Source organism: Seriola lalandi, unplaced genomic scaffold, assembly GCF_002814215.2.
Source record: "Seriola lalandi dorsalis isolate HSWRI2012SDOR001 ecotype SW California unplaced genomic scaffold, Sedor1 jcf7180002054884, whole genome shotgun sequence".
Lineage (NCBI taxonomy): Eukaryota > Metazoa > Chordata > Actinopteri > Carangiformes > Carangidae > Seriola > Seriola lalandi.
In genome coordinates, this window is record NW_019525436.1 from 143477 (window position 1) to 161457 (window position 17981).

Consider the following 17981-nt stretch of genomic DNA (forward strand, 5'->3'; position numbering starts at 1 on the left):
TGAGTTTTTAAAAATTAGCCTACAATTTTCATAGAAAAAAAACAATTTAGGATATGGACCCTCTTTTACAACTCCAGTTTTTAGCATTTTATAATCTTTATCAGAAATGACTTTTTTAAGTTGTTTGTGGGTGTTGTCAACACACCTGTATTGTGGCAGTCATCACTGTAGCGTGTTTATCCTGAATGTATTATTTGAGGTTTTATCACATTATGAATGGTCAACATGGACATCTGTGGAAAAGAAAAGACACGATAATGTGTATTGCCTGCCTTAAAGTGCATCTATTTTTAATCTCTGCTTGAACTTGAATTAATTAATAATTAATTCTATTATTACAATATTGATCTCCTTAAGTGGTGCAATGTACATCATCTGTGGTACAATGCTACAATTGGATTGAGGCTAAGTTATTGTTCATTTCTAATGCTGTTAAAACTTTATCAGTCACATTTGTCAACTAATTTCACATTGTTTCCAGTGTGTTTTATACCACTAACAAGGCTGTTTAAGGTGGACAATTGGCCAGGAGCCACTAAAGCTCCAGGTTTACTACATAGCATTTGAAGTTGATTAATCATAAATATGTTAGAAATTTGCACCAATGAAGTAGCTACCAATGAAGTAGCTGCATATCAACTATGACAGGTCCTCTATCCTCCATCCAGTAAAGAGGGACTCTGTGTCATTGTCAATTTAAGACTATCTCATATTAGTGCTTTTGGGGCCCTTGAGCTGGTATGAAGACAGCAGTTGAGAAACATAATATTCCTATATTTCCAGAGTTCAGACTCTTCGACAGTGTACTCTACGAAGCTATAACTGTAACTCATGGTGAAAGACATGTGGACTGTGCCTTTAAATAACCCGGAAGTAGAAAATACTGCTCTAAAGCGGATATTACCGTGATACCGGGGTTAGAAGTTCTCTCTCACAGCCATCTTGGATATAGCATCCCAAGTCGGTGAGTGTCTCCTCTGAAAATCCAACATCATCCAGCCTTTTTTCACATATTCCCGTCTGTACCAAGCGTTTCGTGTGCTTAATTAAAGTCCAGTGAACAGGCCGATGCAGCTATTACTCCTTCATGGTCCCTCTGTTCAGTAATATATGCGCCGTTGTGCCTCCGATTACCGGCTCAAAATGGGGGAACATGATGACTTCAGTTTATACTAGCAGCCTGTCAGGGCCGGCAGGAGATGTGAGGTTTACAGGTGTAACAACGAGGTGGTCACTTTAAAGAGGTCAAATTGAAGGAGAAAGTGGTGGTTAAGCTTTCCTAATGTCGAGGCTGACAGCACCAGTTAGCTCACCGTGGCTCTAACGGAGAGTAACGTTACAGACGGAGCTCACAGGCTAAAGCATGGGCTCGGTCACCCGTTCAACCGATTATGACAACTCCAACTCATGGTCTGAACTGGTTCACCAGTCCGTTAGTGATCCGTTGTGTGCCAAAGAAGCTGTCTTAAATTACTTAAATACAACGATGCGGAAGTTAGCTTCTGATACTTACATTTCACTCTTCTGAACCTGTGTTTTTAACTGTGTTTAGCTTCTCTGGGTTAATGTGGTCTGGATTTGACAAGTTAAAGCACAGGGCATTTTGATCTACACTTGGTCTTGTGGTCTATTTGTGTTGAAACAAATCGTATTTGTGTTATTAAACGTTTCTCAAATCTAACACTGTATTTCTTAAACAGTTACTATAGTCTACTCTCTTAATCATGTCCAGGTTGGACAAGTGTAACTCTAATGGGGTTATACCTGGTCTATTGTGTTCAGGATGGAGAAAATGCAGTGAAACAACATTTTTCTGCTTTCATAAATCTTTATGTAAGGTTGCAACCACTATTTCCCAAAGTCCATCAATGTGATCGCATTGTTTTTGCTTAAAAATGAAAATCAATGATCAAACTTGTTGCCAATTGTATGTCAATCAACTATTCAATGATTCAACACCCTTAAGTTGATTTCTGGCTGCCAGGGGTAATAATAAAACTGCCAAATAAAGTGGGGGCCAATAGGGGCCCAACAACGAAAGACCGTGAACACTAGAAGTTATTAAAACTTAACTTGTGCTAATGAACTGTCTTCTCCCTCATTTCTTCTCACAAGCAACCATGCCTGGTGAAGCCACAGAAACGGTCCCAGTCACCGAACAGGAGATGCAGCAGCCTCAAGTGGAGACTGGTTTGTATATTTTAACTTGACATGAACATGCATGCAATACGAGAAAGGGGTCCTTGAACTCTCAGAACTTGTGAATTGGTCAACAAGTAATCATCTGTGGAAGGTTATTTGTTGAGCAAAGGATCAATATTGGATGATTGGAACATTATTTGGTTTAGGAGTTGACTCAGCTGGCTGGACACTGAGTGGACATAACAGGTGACAGTTATTTTGACTCTCACCAGCCATGTGTTGAGACATTTGTAACAGTAGTTTGATCAATGAGGAATTTGCAGTGTTGATATTGCTTGCCTTGCCTTGAAAAGAGTAATCCAGGACCCCTCTTTTTATTTACACAAACTCACAATGGAGTGTGGTGACTTGCACTGGCAACTGGATTTATCACACAATGCATGGTGTTCAGTGTGGTTTTCCCTGTGCACTATAAATTATTTGAAAACCGAGTTGGAAGTAGCCTTGTTGCTGATGGTATAAAATAGATCATTCTGGTCTTGTTGGTAACAACTTTGCTTATATCCTCTTTTAGCTGTTAAATTAAACACAACTTATATTGTTTATAGTGCAATACATGTGGTCAATACTTGTATGTAATTTTCTGAAGTGTTATGCTGACAAATAGTTTAATATCAGTAGACATCTTTCAAAAGTCACCAGTTTGCATATTGTACGTGGTGTTCTTGACCAAAAGTAAGATTAAATCTTGCATCTGGTTAAAAAAGTGTAAATTTTTCTAAACTCAGTCACAACCAGTCTTCAACTATCATGGACACCAGATAAATCCAATCACATGTATTTTTGATAAATTCTTGAGCATCACTGTTCACACATGCACCTCAGTGTTTTCCTGTAGAAATGGTTGGTAAGTGGGTGGAGGCGCTTGCTCAGGGGTGGGGCATAGACTTCTGTATCAACTGATCAGTTGCAGCAGGCACTAAAGAAACAGCTTAGCCTGTCAATCAGCAGTAGCTCCTCCATTACAACCAAATGTAAAAATACCAAGAGGATTCAGTGACATATACTACACTGTACATACATGGTGAAAAGCTGCCATCAAACACATTTGTTTTGAATTTGTTTCCAAACTTTTGAGTGTGTGCACCATAGAGGAGACCATTAAATGAAGTCACCAGTAGTCCTTAACTTTAAACTTGTTTCAACTCGCAAAGGGAATTTCGACTGCGCTGTAATACTTAAATGTACAGTACAAGGATGAAGAGCAATAACTTTAACACCCTTATTTATTTCAGTTGGGCTTGTGACCTAAAATGGAGTGTCACTAGTTTAGCTTAAATCAAACTGGATATGTAGTTGAGTTAGGAAGGATACTGCGAATGCGTTTGTGACAGCTTGTCAACCAGCACCCTATTGTGGTTGCCCACAATGCTTTTATCTTGGAATAAAAGGCAATTGAAATAGATTGCAAAGTTATTTTGGATGTTTAACTATTAATACAATGACTCCTGCATAATTACTCTATAGACCGTGCCAAGAAGCAGTGCAATAATGTATACAGAGTTCATGAGTGCAGTCTAGTGTGGTATTGGTTAAAGACAGTAAATGGATTCATAGGTTATTTACATGCACAGGCTGCTGTTTTGGACTAAAGAAGGTCTTGGACACTGCATGGAGTTTGGAACATGTGCACTTTTTGTTCTTTGAGGGCACCCAACACCCCTTTTCTTTTTTTTCTTTTTTTTTTACACTGGCATGTCGAGCCAGTTCCACATTGTTGAACTTTCTCACAAACTCATCGTTTTGTTCACGTGTGGAACACAATTTCTTTTTCACTTCAGTGTATCCATGAAGCTCTTAAATTTTGCAATTGGAACTCCTCAAACATCCCCCCTTCCCCCTGTTACTCCCGTAGCTCTTCCTTCATCAGCTACAGGAGTAATGAATTCTCCCCCTGAGATGGCTGTTCCTACAGTGAACAAGGCAACCCCAATGGAGAATCCTCCAGAAACCTCTGTTCCTGCTCAAGAGATGAGCTCCCCAGAAGAAGCAAGCATTCAGACTAGTGGCGATCAACAAAATGGTGTTGCTGCAACTGGGTTGGAAGAAACATCTGTTTCACAGCAAGGGGCACCTGCTGACCCACCAGGGGCTTCGTGTGGTTCGCCAGTTCCTGAAGAGTCCATGCCTACTGCTGAGCCTCCAACTAAAGAGGTACAAAGTCAGGAGTCAGTCGTTTCTGCTGAAGAAGTGGCCAGCAAAGATGTTAAGCAGATTTCTGTAGAAGAGAAGGCCTCTGGAGAAGAGAAGGCCTCCGGAGAAGAGCTGGGAACAGTGGCAGGGAAAATTCCTGATGATCCAAAACCATCTGCTCCTGAAGACGTCAGTGCAAATAGTGATGATAGGGAGATGGCAGAAGAGGGTCCGAGGAACCTTTGCCTGGATGCACCTCAAGAAGTATTGCCTGGTGATGTGAACATCGACATGGCAACTCAAAACAAAAATCTTGACAAGAAGGAACCTGTTATACTTCTCTCCAAGGGCATTCAATCAAAGGGGACCTCCAAATGTGAAGGCCCATCCATTTCCACTCGCCACCTCTCAGGTTCGTTTCAGCAGGGTCTACTCCCCCACCCCTCCACTTTTTGCACCCATCTCTTGAATGCACCTTTTTGGTCAGGTTGGGCATATTTTTCACAAGTGATAACATGATTGGTAAAAGTTCATGTTGTTTTCAACTCAACATATAGTCCTAGTGCTGCCTCAGTTATATTTTTTGCAGGGTAGGCCATGACTGGTTTGGAGTTTGATATTGTTTTTGTCTACATCTGTAGCACTGTAATCTTCTTTAAAAGGGTAATTATTCTTTCTATAACCTGTTCTCATACAATCGCCCTTACCACCAATTAAAATTGTTGATCATTATTAAAAGGGACAGTGAATTATTATTTCACTAGGAATGGATTTGTTTGACTAAAGTTATTTTAGATGAAATACATATGTAGTTTTTAAAAAAGCAAAATAGGGTTGAACAGTTCATTTAAGTTTTTTCCTTGAAACACTGGTGGTCATAGCACCACCACGGTCAGTGGTGCTATGTCTATGTAGCAAAAGCCCTTCGTGTTACATTTCATTATGAGATGCAGTGGTGTAATATGCATTTTCCTTTTCATCCTAAGTGCATCCTGACTAAATATAGAATGGTTTTCTGTGTGGAAGTTGGTAGTATGTACTCTGCATTTTGAGTGGCAGTTTGCATCAGTCAAGTTAGGCAGGTCCTTTTCCTAACCGTAAGAAAGATGGTTGCGTCTTGGTTTGAGACCATTTAACCCGCATGAGTAAGACTTGAACATTCCCATCAAAAATTTTAAAGAGTCTTTCTCTATTCTGCTACACCTTCTGCCCCAGCTTCCTCCCAGCAACCTCAGGCAGCTTCTGGCCCTGCCAAACCTAAAGGCAAAGGTGCCAAGAGTGCGCAGGGTTCTTCTGCCCCAAAGGCTGTCCCTGGCAGAAGAAAACGATCCTCTATGTCTGCCTCTTCCTCTTCTCCTACCTCACCAAAATCTGCTCCCTCTACCCCCTTGTCACCTGTTATATCTCCCCTAGCCTCTTCACCTGCTAGCTCTTCTGCTAATCAGGCTAACCGTTCCACCCCAAAGGTTGTCAAGGCTGGCAAACAAGGAAAAGCTAAGAAAGGAGAGGCATTTGTGCCTGCTCCTGCCCCTGAGGTCACTGCCGCCAATGAAAAACCAATACAGGCGAGCCCCAAGCAAACTGTAGTTGAAGCTAAACCTGCTCCAGCAGAGACAAAGAAACCCTCACCAGCGGCTACAAAGCCTGTAGCAGCACCAGCTGCTTTCAAAGTTACCTCAAAGCCTGCTGTAGCAGCACCAGTTTCATTTTCAGATACTCTTGCTTCTAGCCCCCCCAAGTCATTTGAAGTTAAGGTAGCTTCATCAAAAGTGGCAGATGATGATCTTCCTCCACTGATCCCACCTGAGAAGCCAATTAAAATGCCTGTATTCGTGCCCCCTGTTAAAGAGGGTGCCGTTGAGGCTGTTAAGCCAGCTGTTGAGGCCAAACCTGCTCCTGTTGAGGCTGCCAAGCCACTTGCAAAGGCCAAACAGGAGGCTGCTAAGCCAGCTGTTAAACCAGCTCCTGTTGAGACCAAACCAGCTCCTGTTAAGGCTGCTAAACCAGCTGTTGAGGCCAAACCTACTCCAGTTGAGGCTGCTAAGCCAGCCGTTGAGGCCAAAGCAGCTCCTGTTAAGGCTGCTAAGCCCGCTGTTGAGGCCAAAGCAGCTCCCGTTAAGGCTGCTAAGCCCGCTGTTGAGGCCAAAGCAGCTCCCATTAAGGCTGCTAAGCCCGCTGTTGAGGCCAAAGCAGCTCCCGTTAAGGTTGCTAAACCACCTGCTCAGGTCAAACCTGCTCAAGTTGAGGCTGCTAAGCCAGCTGTTGAGGCCAAACCAGCTCCTGTTGAGGTTGCTAAGCCAGCTGTTGAGGCCAAACCAGCTCCTGTTAAGGCTGCTAAGCCAGCTGTTGAGGCCAAACCAGCTCCTGTTAAGGCTGCTAAACCACCTGTTGAGGCTAAAACTGTCCCTGACAAGGCTCCTAAACAAGTTGAAGAAACTAAAGCTGCTGCTGCTTCTAAGACTGTAAAACCAGATGTCAAATCTGCCCCTGTTGAGGTTGTCAAGCCAGCTGCAGAACCTAAACCAGTTTCTGCTGAGATTTCCAAGCCAGCTCCTGTGAAGGGTGCCAAGGAAGTTACTGAGGCCAAATTGGTTGAGGTTCAGGCCGCACCTGCTGAGGTTGCCAAGCCTGCCAAACCACTAGCTGAACCTTCAACTGCTCCCTTAAAACCCGTTCCAGTTGAGCCTGTTGAGCCTGCCGTTCCTGCCCCAATTCCCCGTAAACTCACATTTGCTGAGGCAGTTGCAAAACCTGCCCCTGTTAAACCTGAGGTTGAGGTAATCGGTACAGCTCCTTCTGAACCTGTCTCATCACCCAAACCTGCCCACACACCTGCTAAAACACCAGCCAAAGTGGAGCCTGTGATCAAGAACGACAAGGGTATTTTCTTCTTTCTCTCCTCTTTTGTGCCATCTGTTTTTCCAACTGTCACTGCAATCTGGGAACTGCTCAGATGCTTAGATATGCCATTCTCCAAGGTTGTGCAGTATAAATAACATTTGTTTCAAGATTCTACCTATTGTTGACATGGATGCATCTGGTTTTGGGGAAAAAAGTCTGTTCTGTGGTTATATACTGATACATACTTGTGTGATCATATGATGTCCATCAGTCTTTATTTAGTAAAAATGTCTTGTCACTTTGGTAAATAGGGTATTAGATTGAAGGGGAATCATGTTCTCAACATACAGAGCACATTGGATTTGAGGTTAAAAAGCTCTAATTATTGTGATTGTGTAGCATTAAGTTCAAGCAATACAAATATACATGGATACATCTCTTTTTATTCTCTAGGAATGATGCATCTTATTTACAAAATAACTTTCATGGGTACACCTGTGTGAAAGGTGCCATGTTAATAATTTTGGTTTCTGTTGGTGGTTTTTGTAGGCTCCGGCACTGAGTCGGACAGCGATGACTCAGTCCCTGACCTGGAGGAACAGGACTCTGCACAGACACAGACACAGCAAGCTCAGGTGAGTGTTCAGTCTGTTCTTGAATATTGTGTTCACTGTTGATTAGAGCCCAAACAAACAGGACCATTACAACATCTACTGGCTATGTCAAATGTTTTCGGCAGATGTCGTTGGTCTGTAACTCTTCTGTGATGATTTGCACAGTGACTTTCGTTCTTCTGAGTGTACTGAAGCCAGCCTTTCTGTCCTGAGAAGAGAAACTTAAAACTAGTGACGTACCTTCACAATTTGTATCGGGTCTATATGTACTTATTGACATTGAATGTGTATGAATCTCTTATAGCTTGCAGCAGCCGCTGAGATAGATGAGGAGCCTGTCAGCAAAGCCAAACAGAGCCGCAGTGAAAAGAAGGCGCGGAAGGTAACAAGCTTAACTTTACCATTACAATGGGTGTTTTTAATTTGAATGGTGCTTTTCTTTGTAATGGTCAAAATTTGCCACATTTGTAAAATGATTTTAATTTCTTGCAGGCAATGTCAAAGCTTGGTCTCAGGCAGGTAACAGGGGTCACCAGGGTTACGATTCGCAAGTCAAAGAACATCTTGTTTGTCATCACCAAGCCAGATGTCTACAAGAGCCCTGCATCAGACACATACATCGTCTTCGGTGAAGCTAAGGTATGTAGCCAGTAACAATACAAGCCACATTAGTCTTGGTGCCATCTTAAGGTGTCGAGTAATAAGTAATAACATTGCTCCAACCAGCTTGTCTATTCTTAGCATTTTTTTAAAGGCAGCAGAATAGACTCATTGAGAGATTTGGTCAAAATGTTAGAGAATGTCCACGGCTAAAATGTTACTGCCAAATGTTGTATTCATGTCCCATTTTGCCATCTCTCGTGCACTCCAGATTGAAGATCTTTCCCAGCAAGCCCAGCTGGCTGCCGCAGAAAAATTCAAGGTACAGGGAGAAGCTGTATCAAACATCCAGGAAAACACACAGACGCCAACAGTACAGGAGGAGAGCGAAGAAGAAGAGGTAAGATAATACGCTTCTATTCAAGTCAAGTCTATGCTAATTAATATGTATTCTTGGTTCATGAGATGAGGTGTTACAAATTTCTGCCCACGTTATTTTTATAGGTTGATGAGACCGGAGTTGAGGTCAAGGACATTGAACTCGTCATGTCACAAGCCAACGTGTCGCGGGCGAAGGCTGTACGCGCCCTGAAAAACAACAACAACGACATTGTCAATGCTATTATGGTAAGACTATGAAAACCTTTTCTAATGTTAGGAAAATTGTTTGGAGTCATTCTCAATAAGCCATTTGTATGTGGATAACTCTTCAGTGATGAATAATACAGTGACTTTCGTTCTTCTGAGTTTACTGAAGCCAACATTTCTGTCCTGAGAAGAGAGAAACTCTGTGAACTGAAAAAATTATTCTTAAAACGTACGCTAACAAATCTTTTTTTGTTCCCTTTGCAGGAGTTGACAATGTAATGGGACCCTGTCAACAAAGAGTTGAAGAAAGGTTGCTGATTTAATCTAAACTCGTTTATACAATTTATACCCAAGATGGAAATAAAGTTGTGGCTTGATCAAATCAAATTTTGGTGTTTGCTGTTCATTGGGGTGTGTGTGTGTGTGGGGGGGGGGGTTAATTGTGGATTGATTATTAGTGTGGTCAAGGCAGGGAGGGGCAGGTGTCCTTAAACGGGCCTAATGGAAATATGGATTTTTATCGGGAATCTTCCTTCCATTTTCTTTACCCTTTTATATTCCTTTTTAGAGGTCATAGGAAGCTGAACCAGTTACAGCCTTACATTGTAGAGGACACAACACCAAACGTGACACACAGAGTCCCAGTATTCAGACCAATGCTGAGATTCAAGCCTTTAAGCCTCTTAATAAATGTGACAAACCACCAAGCCACTGGTACCCTGTTGTTTGTGTCAAAATACATGTACTTGAACTTATGTGGGTGACGGGGCTGGTAATTCAGTTAGTTCATCTGCTTGTTATTTTCAGCTAAACTTTTTTGGATTGACTTTATTTGATAGTTGGTGTAGAGAGGAAACACGGGGATAAGGAGGGTTATGACATACAAAAGCCCACACATTTGACAATCAAGGTACCCCACTTTGAGCTAAGCTTGATCATTAACACTTTGCCTGGCTGAGGTGAATGGACATTTCTTAAGCCACTTTTTCACATTTTGTTGTGAAGCTGCAAGTCCTTTAGGTGTGTATTTGCAAACTCGTATGTTTCTCGCTGAGAAGAGGTTTCCATCTGGCCACTCGGCCAGAAAGCCTCCGGTGGAGTGCTGCAGTGATGGTTGTCCTTCTGGAAGTTTCTCTCATCTCCACACAGGATCTCTGGAGCTCAACCAGATTACCATCGGATTCTTGGTCACTTCTCTTACAAAGGCCCTTTTCCCCTGAAGGATCAGTTAGGCCTAGCAGCCAGCTCTAGGAGGAGCCCTGGTTGTTCTGAACTTCTTCTAAGAATCATGGAGGCCACTGTGCAGGCAGTTCTTTCCTCCTCATGGCTTAGTTTTTGCTTTGATGGGCATTGTCAGCTGTCACACCTTATAAAGACAGGTGTGTGCCTGTCCAAATCATGTCCAATCAGATGAATTTACCACAGGTGGACTCAAATCTAAGTGTAAAAACATTTCAAGGTAGGCAGAGAAATGGGAGCAACCTGAGGTAGATTTCAAGTGTCTTAGCAAAAGGTCTGAATACTTAAGTCAATGAGATATTTCATTTTTCCCTTTTTAATGAATTTGCAAAAAATTCTAAGATTCTGTTTTTGCTTTGTCACTATGGGTCATTGTTTTTTTTTTTATTATTATTTTATTTTAGCATAAGGCTCCAACATAACAAAATGTGAAAAATTTAAGGGGTCTGAACACTTTCCAAATGTTCTGTGTATTAGGTAGCTGTGGAACCAGAGGTGTGAATGCCAGTCCTAACTGGCTGCTGGAAGCAAACTGTGACCTGCTTGTGACACCTCAATTTTCATGTTTTGAGGAATTGAAGTTGAAAAAGTAGCAGTTAATGGAGATAAACACTGTAGTTTTTAGTTTGAGTTTTTAGACTAATAAAACTTCCTCTTGTCAAATGTTTTGTTTCTCTGCTATAGCGTGGCTACTAGAGTCTTTGAGATTCTTTTCACCACCTGTATATGGAGTTTGGTCACTTACCCAAACTCCCAGCATGGCCCCATCCAGCTTTTATCCAGCTATGACTACTTCATGCTAAACTCCCACAAGACCTGACCTCTTTGGAGATAGTACAGGTATGTAAGCCTGGATCTATTAGATAAATGTTGTAAGGAAAGCTTCATTTTCAGCAGTGACATTGTCAAGAGAAATAGACAAAAGATTTGAAGGTCTACAGTTAATGGGAGGCATAAACCGCTTATTGTTACTTAACTTGGATGTTTGACCTTCACTGTGCAGAGTCATGCATTAGCAACCTGACACCCAAAGGCTGTTTTCACATTCATCTGCTGACATTTCTCTGTGCTCACTTTAAATCTCAATTTTAGACATGTACATGTATGTGCAAGCATGAATCTGTGACATCAAAACTAGTTTTAAAACTGATCATGGCTCAGAAAGCAATTTAGTGCAATCCTCCAGTGTACCAAAACCTAGAATGGAATTTTCAGTGAAGTATGAGACATGGTGTGACCAGTAGTTCAGCCTTTTAAATGAATAATATTTACAATAGCCTACATGTTCATAGATATTGGATTTTAATTAGGTAGGAAGAGGAAATGTCATTTTAAGAATTTTTCACAGAATTGTTTTGTGGAAAAAAATGATCAAACACAGATTATTAATCCAAGCAGAGTATCATAGAAAGTCTGGAGGGGACACAATCACCATAGATAAACAAACGGATGCTACGAAATTCCCATTATATTCATGAACCATTACATTTGTATTTTTTTTTTTATTACCACTTATAGGATCTCATGTCCAAAAAGACAATAAAGACAAGAAAAAAGAAAACATTTGTACTCCACTATTTTGATGACTGAATCACTCAGATTACTGCTTCCGAATCATAAACTGCTTATATTTGTGTATTCCTTTAACATTTACTTCTGTACAATTATTTCTTCGGCTAGTTTTGACTATCTCCTGACATTTTTAGATGAAATAATCAATTCAGAAAATAATCATTGATAATCGATGATGGAAATAATCATTAGTAGCAGCCTTACAAGTGGAAAACACAAGACAATGCATTTACCATTCAACAAATAAGGGTATTGTTTTTTATTTAAATATACATGATATATAATTTATTGGCTCCTCCTTCTGTTAAGGCGCCATTTATAATGGCTTTATCATCTTTAATTAATGGTTAATATATCATCAATGCTTTAGCGATCAGTCATAATCCACAAGAGACAAATGGGGAGGATTTTGCACAACCTGGCAACCCAAAAGTTGTTCTTGCTAATGGCTAATAACTGATCTATAAGCATTAATAAATAGTTAATTAACTAGTAATAAAGATTGCTTATACACCCTTTATAAATGGTGCCTTATTAGAATATATTCCCATCTTGATTATTGTCATGGATTTGAGATGTTTACCTGTTTGTAACGCCCTTGGTAAATGCACATATTTGGCACGAGCTTTAAAGGCAAACAAAAAATAAAAGTAAATTAAGATAATCAAAATAAATATGATTTTTGTTGCTTTATAATCAAATTTTCGGCCATGGATAAGATTATTTGAAGTGATCATACTGGGTGGTACGGAGACCATAGAAATTCCCATTAAATGCGAGGTTGCCTCCCTCACATCACCCGCAGCTGTGGCTGAAAGCTCTAGAAACGTCTAGTACGCTCCAGCTGCGTCAGAACTGCCATTCTCATCCCGAGATACGCAAGAACATCCGGAGTATTACAGTCCACTGGATAGAGGCGTTTGCAGTAGCTGTGTGTGGGCAGCATTCCTTCTTTTTGCAGGCATTACCATTTTTTCCTCACAAGACTGCTTTATCTGCGAAAAAGAGGCTCACTTCACGCCTAAACATGTAAGTGGTGGAAAGTTAACGTTAGGATACAACAGAGGGAAAGTGGTAGTAAAACATGCTTTACTAGCTAGCTACCGTTAGCCGTCAGACAACATGCTTTCGCAAAGGCGGGAGGTCGGCCTAGCCTTAGTGAAATGTAAGATAACGGCAACTCGCTACGTAGGGGACCGGGTTAAAGAACGGTCTTTACCTAGGCAGTTATTATAGAAGGTCCTAGTTCCCAGCATTAGCTGTAAAGACGGCTACTTCTGCCTGATGTTTGAGTCAGGTGCACCGCATGGCTTAACTAACGTAGCGGCTAACGTCAGCGTTGTTAGCTTGGCTAGCAGAGTGTCCATTGATCATTAGATTAGCACCAGGTTTGTGTCAGAAGTCATGATATCACCGTTAAAAATTGTAAACGGGAATGTTAACAAGGTAAAACTATCAATTGTTAGCTGCTTGATCTCAAAGTTGTGAAGAGTGAGCAACGTTTAGTCAAACATTTTTGCCTAATGCTAGCTTCATATTGGTCCACGATCATTTGTAAGAGGATTTGGCTAATGAGGCCATCGGTTCATTGCTAAAAGAAGAATAGTATCCATAAATGTGCAGTTTTAAATAAATCTTATCTACTTAAACAAAATCCAAACTAATCAATAATCAGGGGTGAGTGAGTCGTTACTGATTAGTTGCAACCACAGACATGTAACTGTACTGGAAGGTCTATTTCTCAGTGAGGTACTTATTAGTAAGTCTGTATAATGGAAGAACAATCACATCATTTAATACTTTTTCTTTGTTTCCAATCGGATAGAAAAGATCTTGTATTCTTCCCTGTGCTTCTCTCGTGTCTTGCAGCTGCACCTGTAAAGTTAGACTGATAACTGAACTTTACACACTAGTGGGTAGCGCTGAAACTATTAGTTTGCTAATCGATTAGCAGATCAACAGAAAATACATTGGCAGCTACTTTGGTAATTTAATAATTGTTATAGTTATTTTTTTTTAAAACAAACATCGGCTGTCTCAAAGTTTTTTATTTGCTTTTTTTCGGGCATTATAGTAAATGCGATATCGTGTGGGTTTTAGTCAGTTGATTTGAGTTTGAATTGAGCATGATTAGAACTTTTGCTGCTACATGTTTAAATGATTAGTTTGCAACAAAAGATTATTTTTATTATTGATTATTCTGCTGAGTAATTTCTTGATCAATCAGTTAATTGCTTAGCCTAAGGTGATATCATCCAATTGCTTCTTTGCCCAAGGCAACAGGCCAAAATCTAAAATGATCCAGTTTTCTGTCAAGTTAGACCAACAAAAGATGCAAGTCCTCACAAATGAGAAGGTGGAAGAAAGGAACATATGGCATTTTTGCTTAAAATTGCTAAGAAAAGAGGATTCAAATGATTAATCAATAATTAAAATAGTTGCTAATTTATGTTTATATAAAATATATACATATTTATGTAATGTATTTATTTGACTGTCAATTAATTGATTAATAAACTCTGCTGTTTCTGCTGTAAAAAGTACAGTAATATGCATAGTATGTATACTGTGTATTGTATATTATAATACTGTGAGTAGAGTACAGTCTAGACCTGTTCTATATGAAAAGTGCTCTGAGATAACTTCTGTTATGATTTGGCCCAATATAAATAAAATTGACTTGAATGTAGGAGAACTTGAGCTGACTTAATCTAATTTAATTTAACTTGTCACGTTTTAGTACACAGAGATGTTTCACTTTAGAGGCTGCAGGAGCACTATGTGTAACTAGATGCAATGTGGCAACCTGATACGTGGGGTTTTTCCGAAGGCAGGCTGTTGTGCCTGAAGACTTGCTCAACTGTCAATAGCACCGATGTATTTTTCATGCAAGAGCTCTACTGTTTTACAAAAAATAGGAAAGAAAGGTTTGGACCAGATCCACATGGTTTAAAGCTCTGTACAAAGGTAGCCAGAGCTGTACTTTTAAATGGACACAGCAAATTACATTTTGATACTCAATTTGTCTTGAAAGCATCATAGCCTTAAGTTCTGTAACAGACTGTTTACATGTGTTGATATTTTGGTGTTTTCTGTCTTTTCACAGGCATCCAGCAACTGCCAAGTGGTACGATAGGAGGGACTCTGTTTTTATAGAGTTCTGTGTAGCAGACAGCAAAGATGTTAAAGTCAATTTTGATAAAACAAAGTGTGGTTTCAGGTATGTTTCCTCATGTTCACTCTTAAAGCAGACAATAAAAAATTGTCTAATTATGATTTCTTATTAAATGTATTGTTGCTGGTTCCACTCTTTAAGTATACTTTTTGTTGAGTAACGTTTAGTGTCAATTACAAGACTTTTGCCATGATTTGCCTTTCCCACTCAGACTTCTGAGATAAAAACCCTCAGGTTGGCACAGAGTCTACACTCTTGTCTGTCACAACAGTTCTTCTATCCCAGTGGTTCTGAGATCTGTCCTCACGTCGTTGTGAGCTGTCCTCTTTTAGCACACCAGACAGCCATTAATTATTTTATTAATGCGATAGGAAGCATGAAACAAGCTTCATGAAAAGGGGATTGAGTGATATAATAAGATACATGAAAAATTTGCAAAAATGCTGTAACACAGTAAGAAATAAAACAAACGAGCAGTTGGAGTTAGAGTTTTTTCACTTCTCAAGGTTTCAGTTTTCTCAGTTGTGGATTTCTCCAAGTGGAGTAATATATACACCATATATTACTCCTGGTGTGTATATATACACCATATATTACTCCACTAACAGTAGTTTGAGATTTTCAACGTCTTGTAGTCTGCACTTAACACGTCTGTTGTTTTATTCTCTCCCAAAATAAGTTAATTTTGTTTTCTCCACAGTTGTATTGGAGGAACTGACAATGTCAAACATGAGAATGAAATAGACCTTTTTGAAGCTATTGATGAAAATGTAAGTCTGAATCATTGCTTTGACTAAAATTGCAGATACTGCAGAGGGGATTGTACAGTTGTAGCCTGAAAATTGATTACTCACTGCTCTGTTTCTTTCTGCCTCATTGCAGGAATCCAAACACAAACGCACAGATCGTTCAGTGTTGTGCTATTTACGAAAAGCGCAGCCAGGGAAGGCGTGGCCGAGGCTAACAAAAGAGAAGGCTAAGGTCAGTTATACACAGACAAACACAGTCCTTAAGTATAAAGGATCATGCAGTTAATTGATGCATAACATTACAGTAATTGGAATTGGATTCATTTCATCAAATCCCCGTAATGAGTGGCATTGATTTTGTGTTTTCACAGCTGAGTTGGCTCAGTGTCGACTTCAACAACTGGAAAGACTGGGAGGACGACTCGGATGAAGAGATGGGCAACTTCGATCAATTCTCAGATGTAAGCACTATGATTAGTAGGGATTAAATAATTCATAATTACTTTGAAGGGATCTTTTTTTAAACATAGTTAAAAGCTTTTTGTAAATTGTTGTATCAGCTTTAATACGGTCAGTCAACATTACAGACAGGCCCACCCCAAAAACTGGCATTTGACCAAGGCCCAAAATGTCAGAACAGCTTGTGTGAATGTGGGTAGAATAAAATGTTATGGAATAATTATGTTTTTAATAATGGATGGTAAAATATGCATACTTTTTCATTTTTCATTTAATATAATCTGATGATACCAGTCAGAAATTAAGGAATTAATTTTCCTTTTTTAATTAAGGAAAATTCAACTACACAGTTCTGCAAAGAGGAGAAATTGTTCACCATAGTCTGATTCTCAAATGCAAACACGTCTTATCATTCCGCGTATACTTGTATCGTTTTGTGTGCCAACTTGACAAATGAGATTATGGATTCAAACCAAGAGAGATGTAAAAGTTGAATGTTTTCCATTTAAGAAAAGGAATTGACATAGCTTTAACAATACTGGTGTAATATTACAGATGATGAACAACATGGGAGGTGAAGATGACCTACCCGATCTAGATGGTGCAGATGATGTAAGTATCTCTTTTTTCCACCTTTTATATTCAAAAATAAAAGCTACTACTTCTTGTGGGAAACTCTAGTCAGATAATGATGTGTAACATTTTACAACCTAATCTTGTACCTTTTTCTGTTTAGGATGAGTCTGCAGATAGCGATGATGAGAGTAAGTGTGAGCCTTTGGAACAACACAAATTACAACTGTTGTAGATGGTTACAGTTTCTGGTAATGGCTGCCTTTTTGGATGTGAAGGCTGAATGTTACCTCTGCTTTACTTTTACTTTCAGAAATGCCAGATTTGGAATAGAAGACTGTAAGTCTCTGGAAAGAAAATGGAAGAACAGGGGGCAAGAGGAATCTTAACAAATGTATATCTTGAAATTGAAGGCAGTGACAAACAACTGTACATATGAGTCAGTAGTCATATTTAAATCCATAGCCTCAGCTCCAAAGTCTTGACCGATCAGTCCACTGAAGGTTGATATGCATGGTATTGTACAGAGCAGCTATCTCCACTTCCATTTGCTGTACTGCACCTTTTGGGTATCTTGTTTTACTGTTAAATATTACAACTAAGCACACATTATTTGTTGGAAAAGCTGTATAGTTGTCCTCAGCTGAGCAATACGTGTTAAGAGATTTACAATCTGTTTTCAAATGAATTGTGGTTTAAAATGATAAGGCCCACCCATTCCCAATGTTGTGGTTTTAAGTTAGTCAACCAGTGTAGTTTATCCCATGATTTAGGAGAACACTAGCTATGTACATCAGAAGAATTAGATGCATTTACTGATTGGGTTCCTCCAAAGCCTTCCATGTGCTGTGAATTAGATATCCAGGAAGCCAGTCTTTGTTTCTGTAGCTTAACCTTCCAGCTTACATGTTTCCCTTTACTTCTTGTTTAATGTTTGTAAAATTGGAATAATCTGAAATCATCGCAGAAACATTTGCATCTTCCCAGTGATCACCTACTTTGGTAAACTGAATGAATTCCACATTTTAGTATCTTAACAGTTCCTCCCTGCATACCCACCTAACATGCACACTCATGTTAGATGGCAGAAGCAAGGTGAAATGTTTTGCAGCTGACAAAGAGGCTTGAAGCTTGGTTGGGCCTCAGCATCATATGGTTTGTTGCTATCCTCCAGGTTCTTTCCGTTTGTTCATCTAGAACAGATCCTCCCTTGTTGGTGAGGGAGTGTTGGACCGA

At 39.8% G+C, this 17981-nt stretch overlaps 2 protein-coding genes and 2 non-coding genes across 4 annotated transcripts; all 4 read left to right on the plus strand.

Annotated features, from left to right (window-relative positions):
• The first annotated feature begins 898 nt into the window (after positions 1 to 898).
• Positions 899 to 9365, plus strand: naca (nascent polypeptide associated complex subunit alpha). Its single transcript, XM_023428632.2, has 9 exons — positions 899 to 964; positions 2116 to 2190; positions 5551 to 7215; positions 7726 to 7811; positions 8095 to 8172; positions 8283 to 8429; positions 8662 to 8790; positions 8895 to 9017; positions 9243 to 9365. The coding sequence occupies exons 2-9, from the start codon at positions 2121 to 2123 to the stop codon at positions 9255 to 9257; spliced, it is 2313 nt and encodes a 770-aa protein (XP_023284400.1). The 5' UTR covers positions 899 to 964; positions 2116 to 2120; the 3' UTR covers positions 9258 to 9365.
• Positions 7934 to 8007, plus strand: LOC111671557 (small nucleolar RNA SNORD59). Its single transcript, XR_002761953.1, has one exon. It is a non-coding gene; the product is annotated as a small nucleolar RNA SNORD59 (small nucleolar RNA).
• LOC111671556 (small nucleolar RNA SNORD59) lies at positions 9097 to 9170 on the plus strand. Its single transcript, XR_002761952.1, has one exon. It is a non-coding gene; the product is annotated as a small nucleolar RNA SNORD59 (small nucleolar RNA).
• Positions 9366 to 12625: 3260 nt separating the features above from the next.
• Positions 12626 to 17104, plus strand: LOC111671555 (prostaglandin E synthase 3). Its single transcript, XM_023428675.2, has 8 exons — positions 12626 to 12818; positions 14896 to 15009; positions 15665 to 15734; positions 15847 to 15945; positions 16085 to 16174; positions 16728 to 16784; positions 16909 to 16936; positions 17059 to 17104. Coding segments are annotated over exons 1-8 (480 nt in total). The 5' UTR covers positions 12626 to 12816; the 3' UTR covers positions 17079 to 17104.
• The last annotated feature ends 877 nt before the right edge of the window (positions 17105 to 17981 follow it).

Bases quoted from the DNA above. Each gene is read 5' to 3' on its own strand.
- LOC111671555 (XM_023428675.2), top strand. The intron at 15,735-15,846 runs GTAAGTCTGAAT...GCCTCATTGCAG, and splicing joins TTGAAGCTATTGATGAAAAT to GAATCCAAACACAAACGCAC. The intron at 16,937-17,058 runs GTAAGTGTGAGC...TTTTACTTTCAG, and splicing joins TGCAGATAGCGATGATGAGA to AAATGCCAGATTTGGAATAG.
- naca (XM_023428632.2), top strand. From the start codon at position 2,121: ATGCCTGGTGAAGCCACAGAAACGGTCCCAGTCACCGAACAGGAGATG. The intron at 8,173-8,282 runs GTAACAAGCTTA...AATTTCTTGCAG, and splicing joins GTGAAAAGAAGGCGCGGAAG to GCAATGTCAAAGCTTGGTCT. The intron at 8,791-8,894 runs GTAAGATAATAC...TTATTTTTATAG, and splicing joins AGGAGAGCGAAGAAGAAGAG to GTTGATGAGACCGGAGTTGA.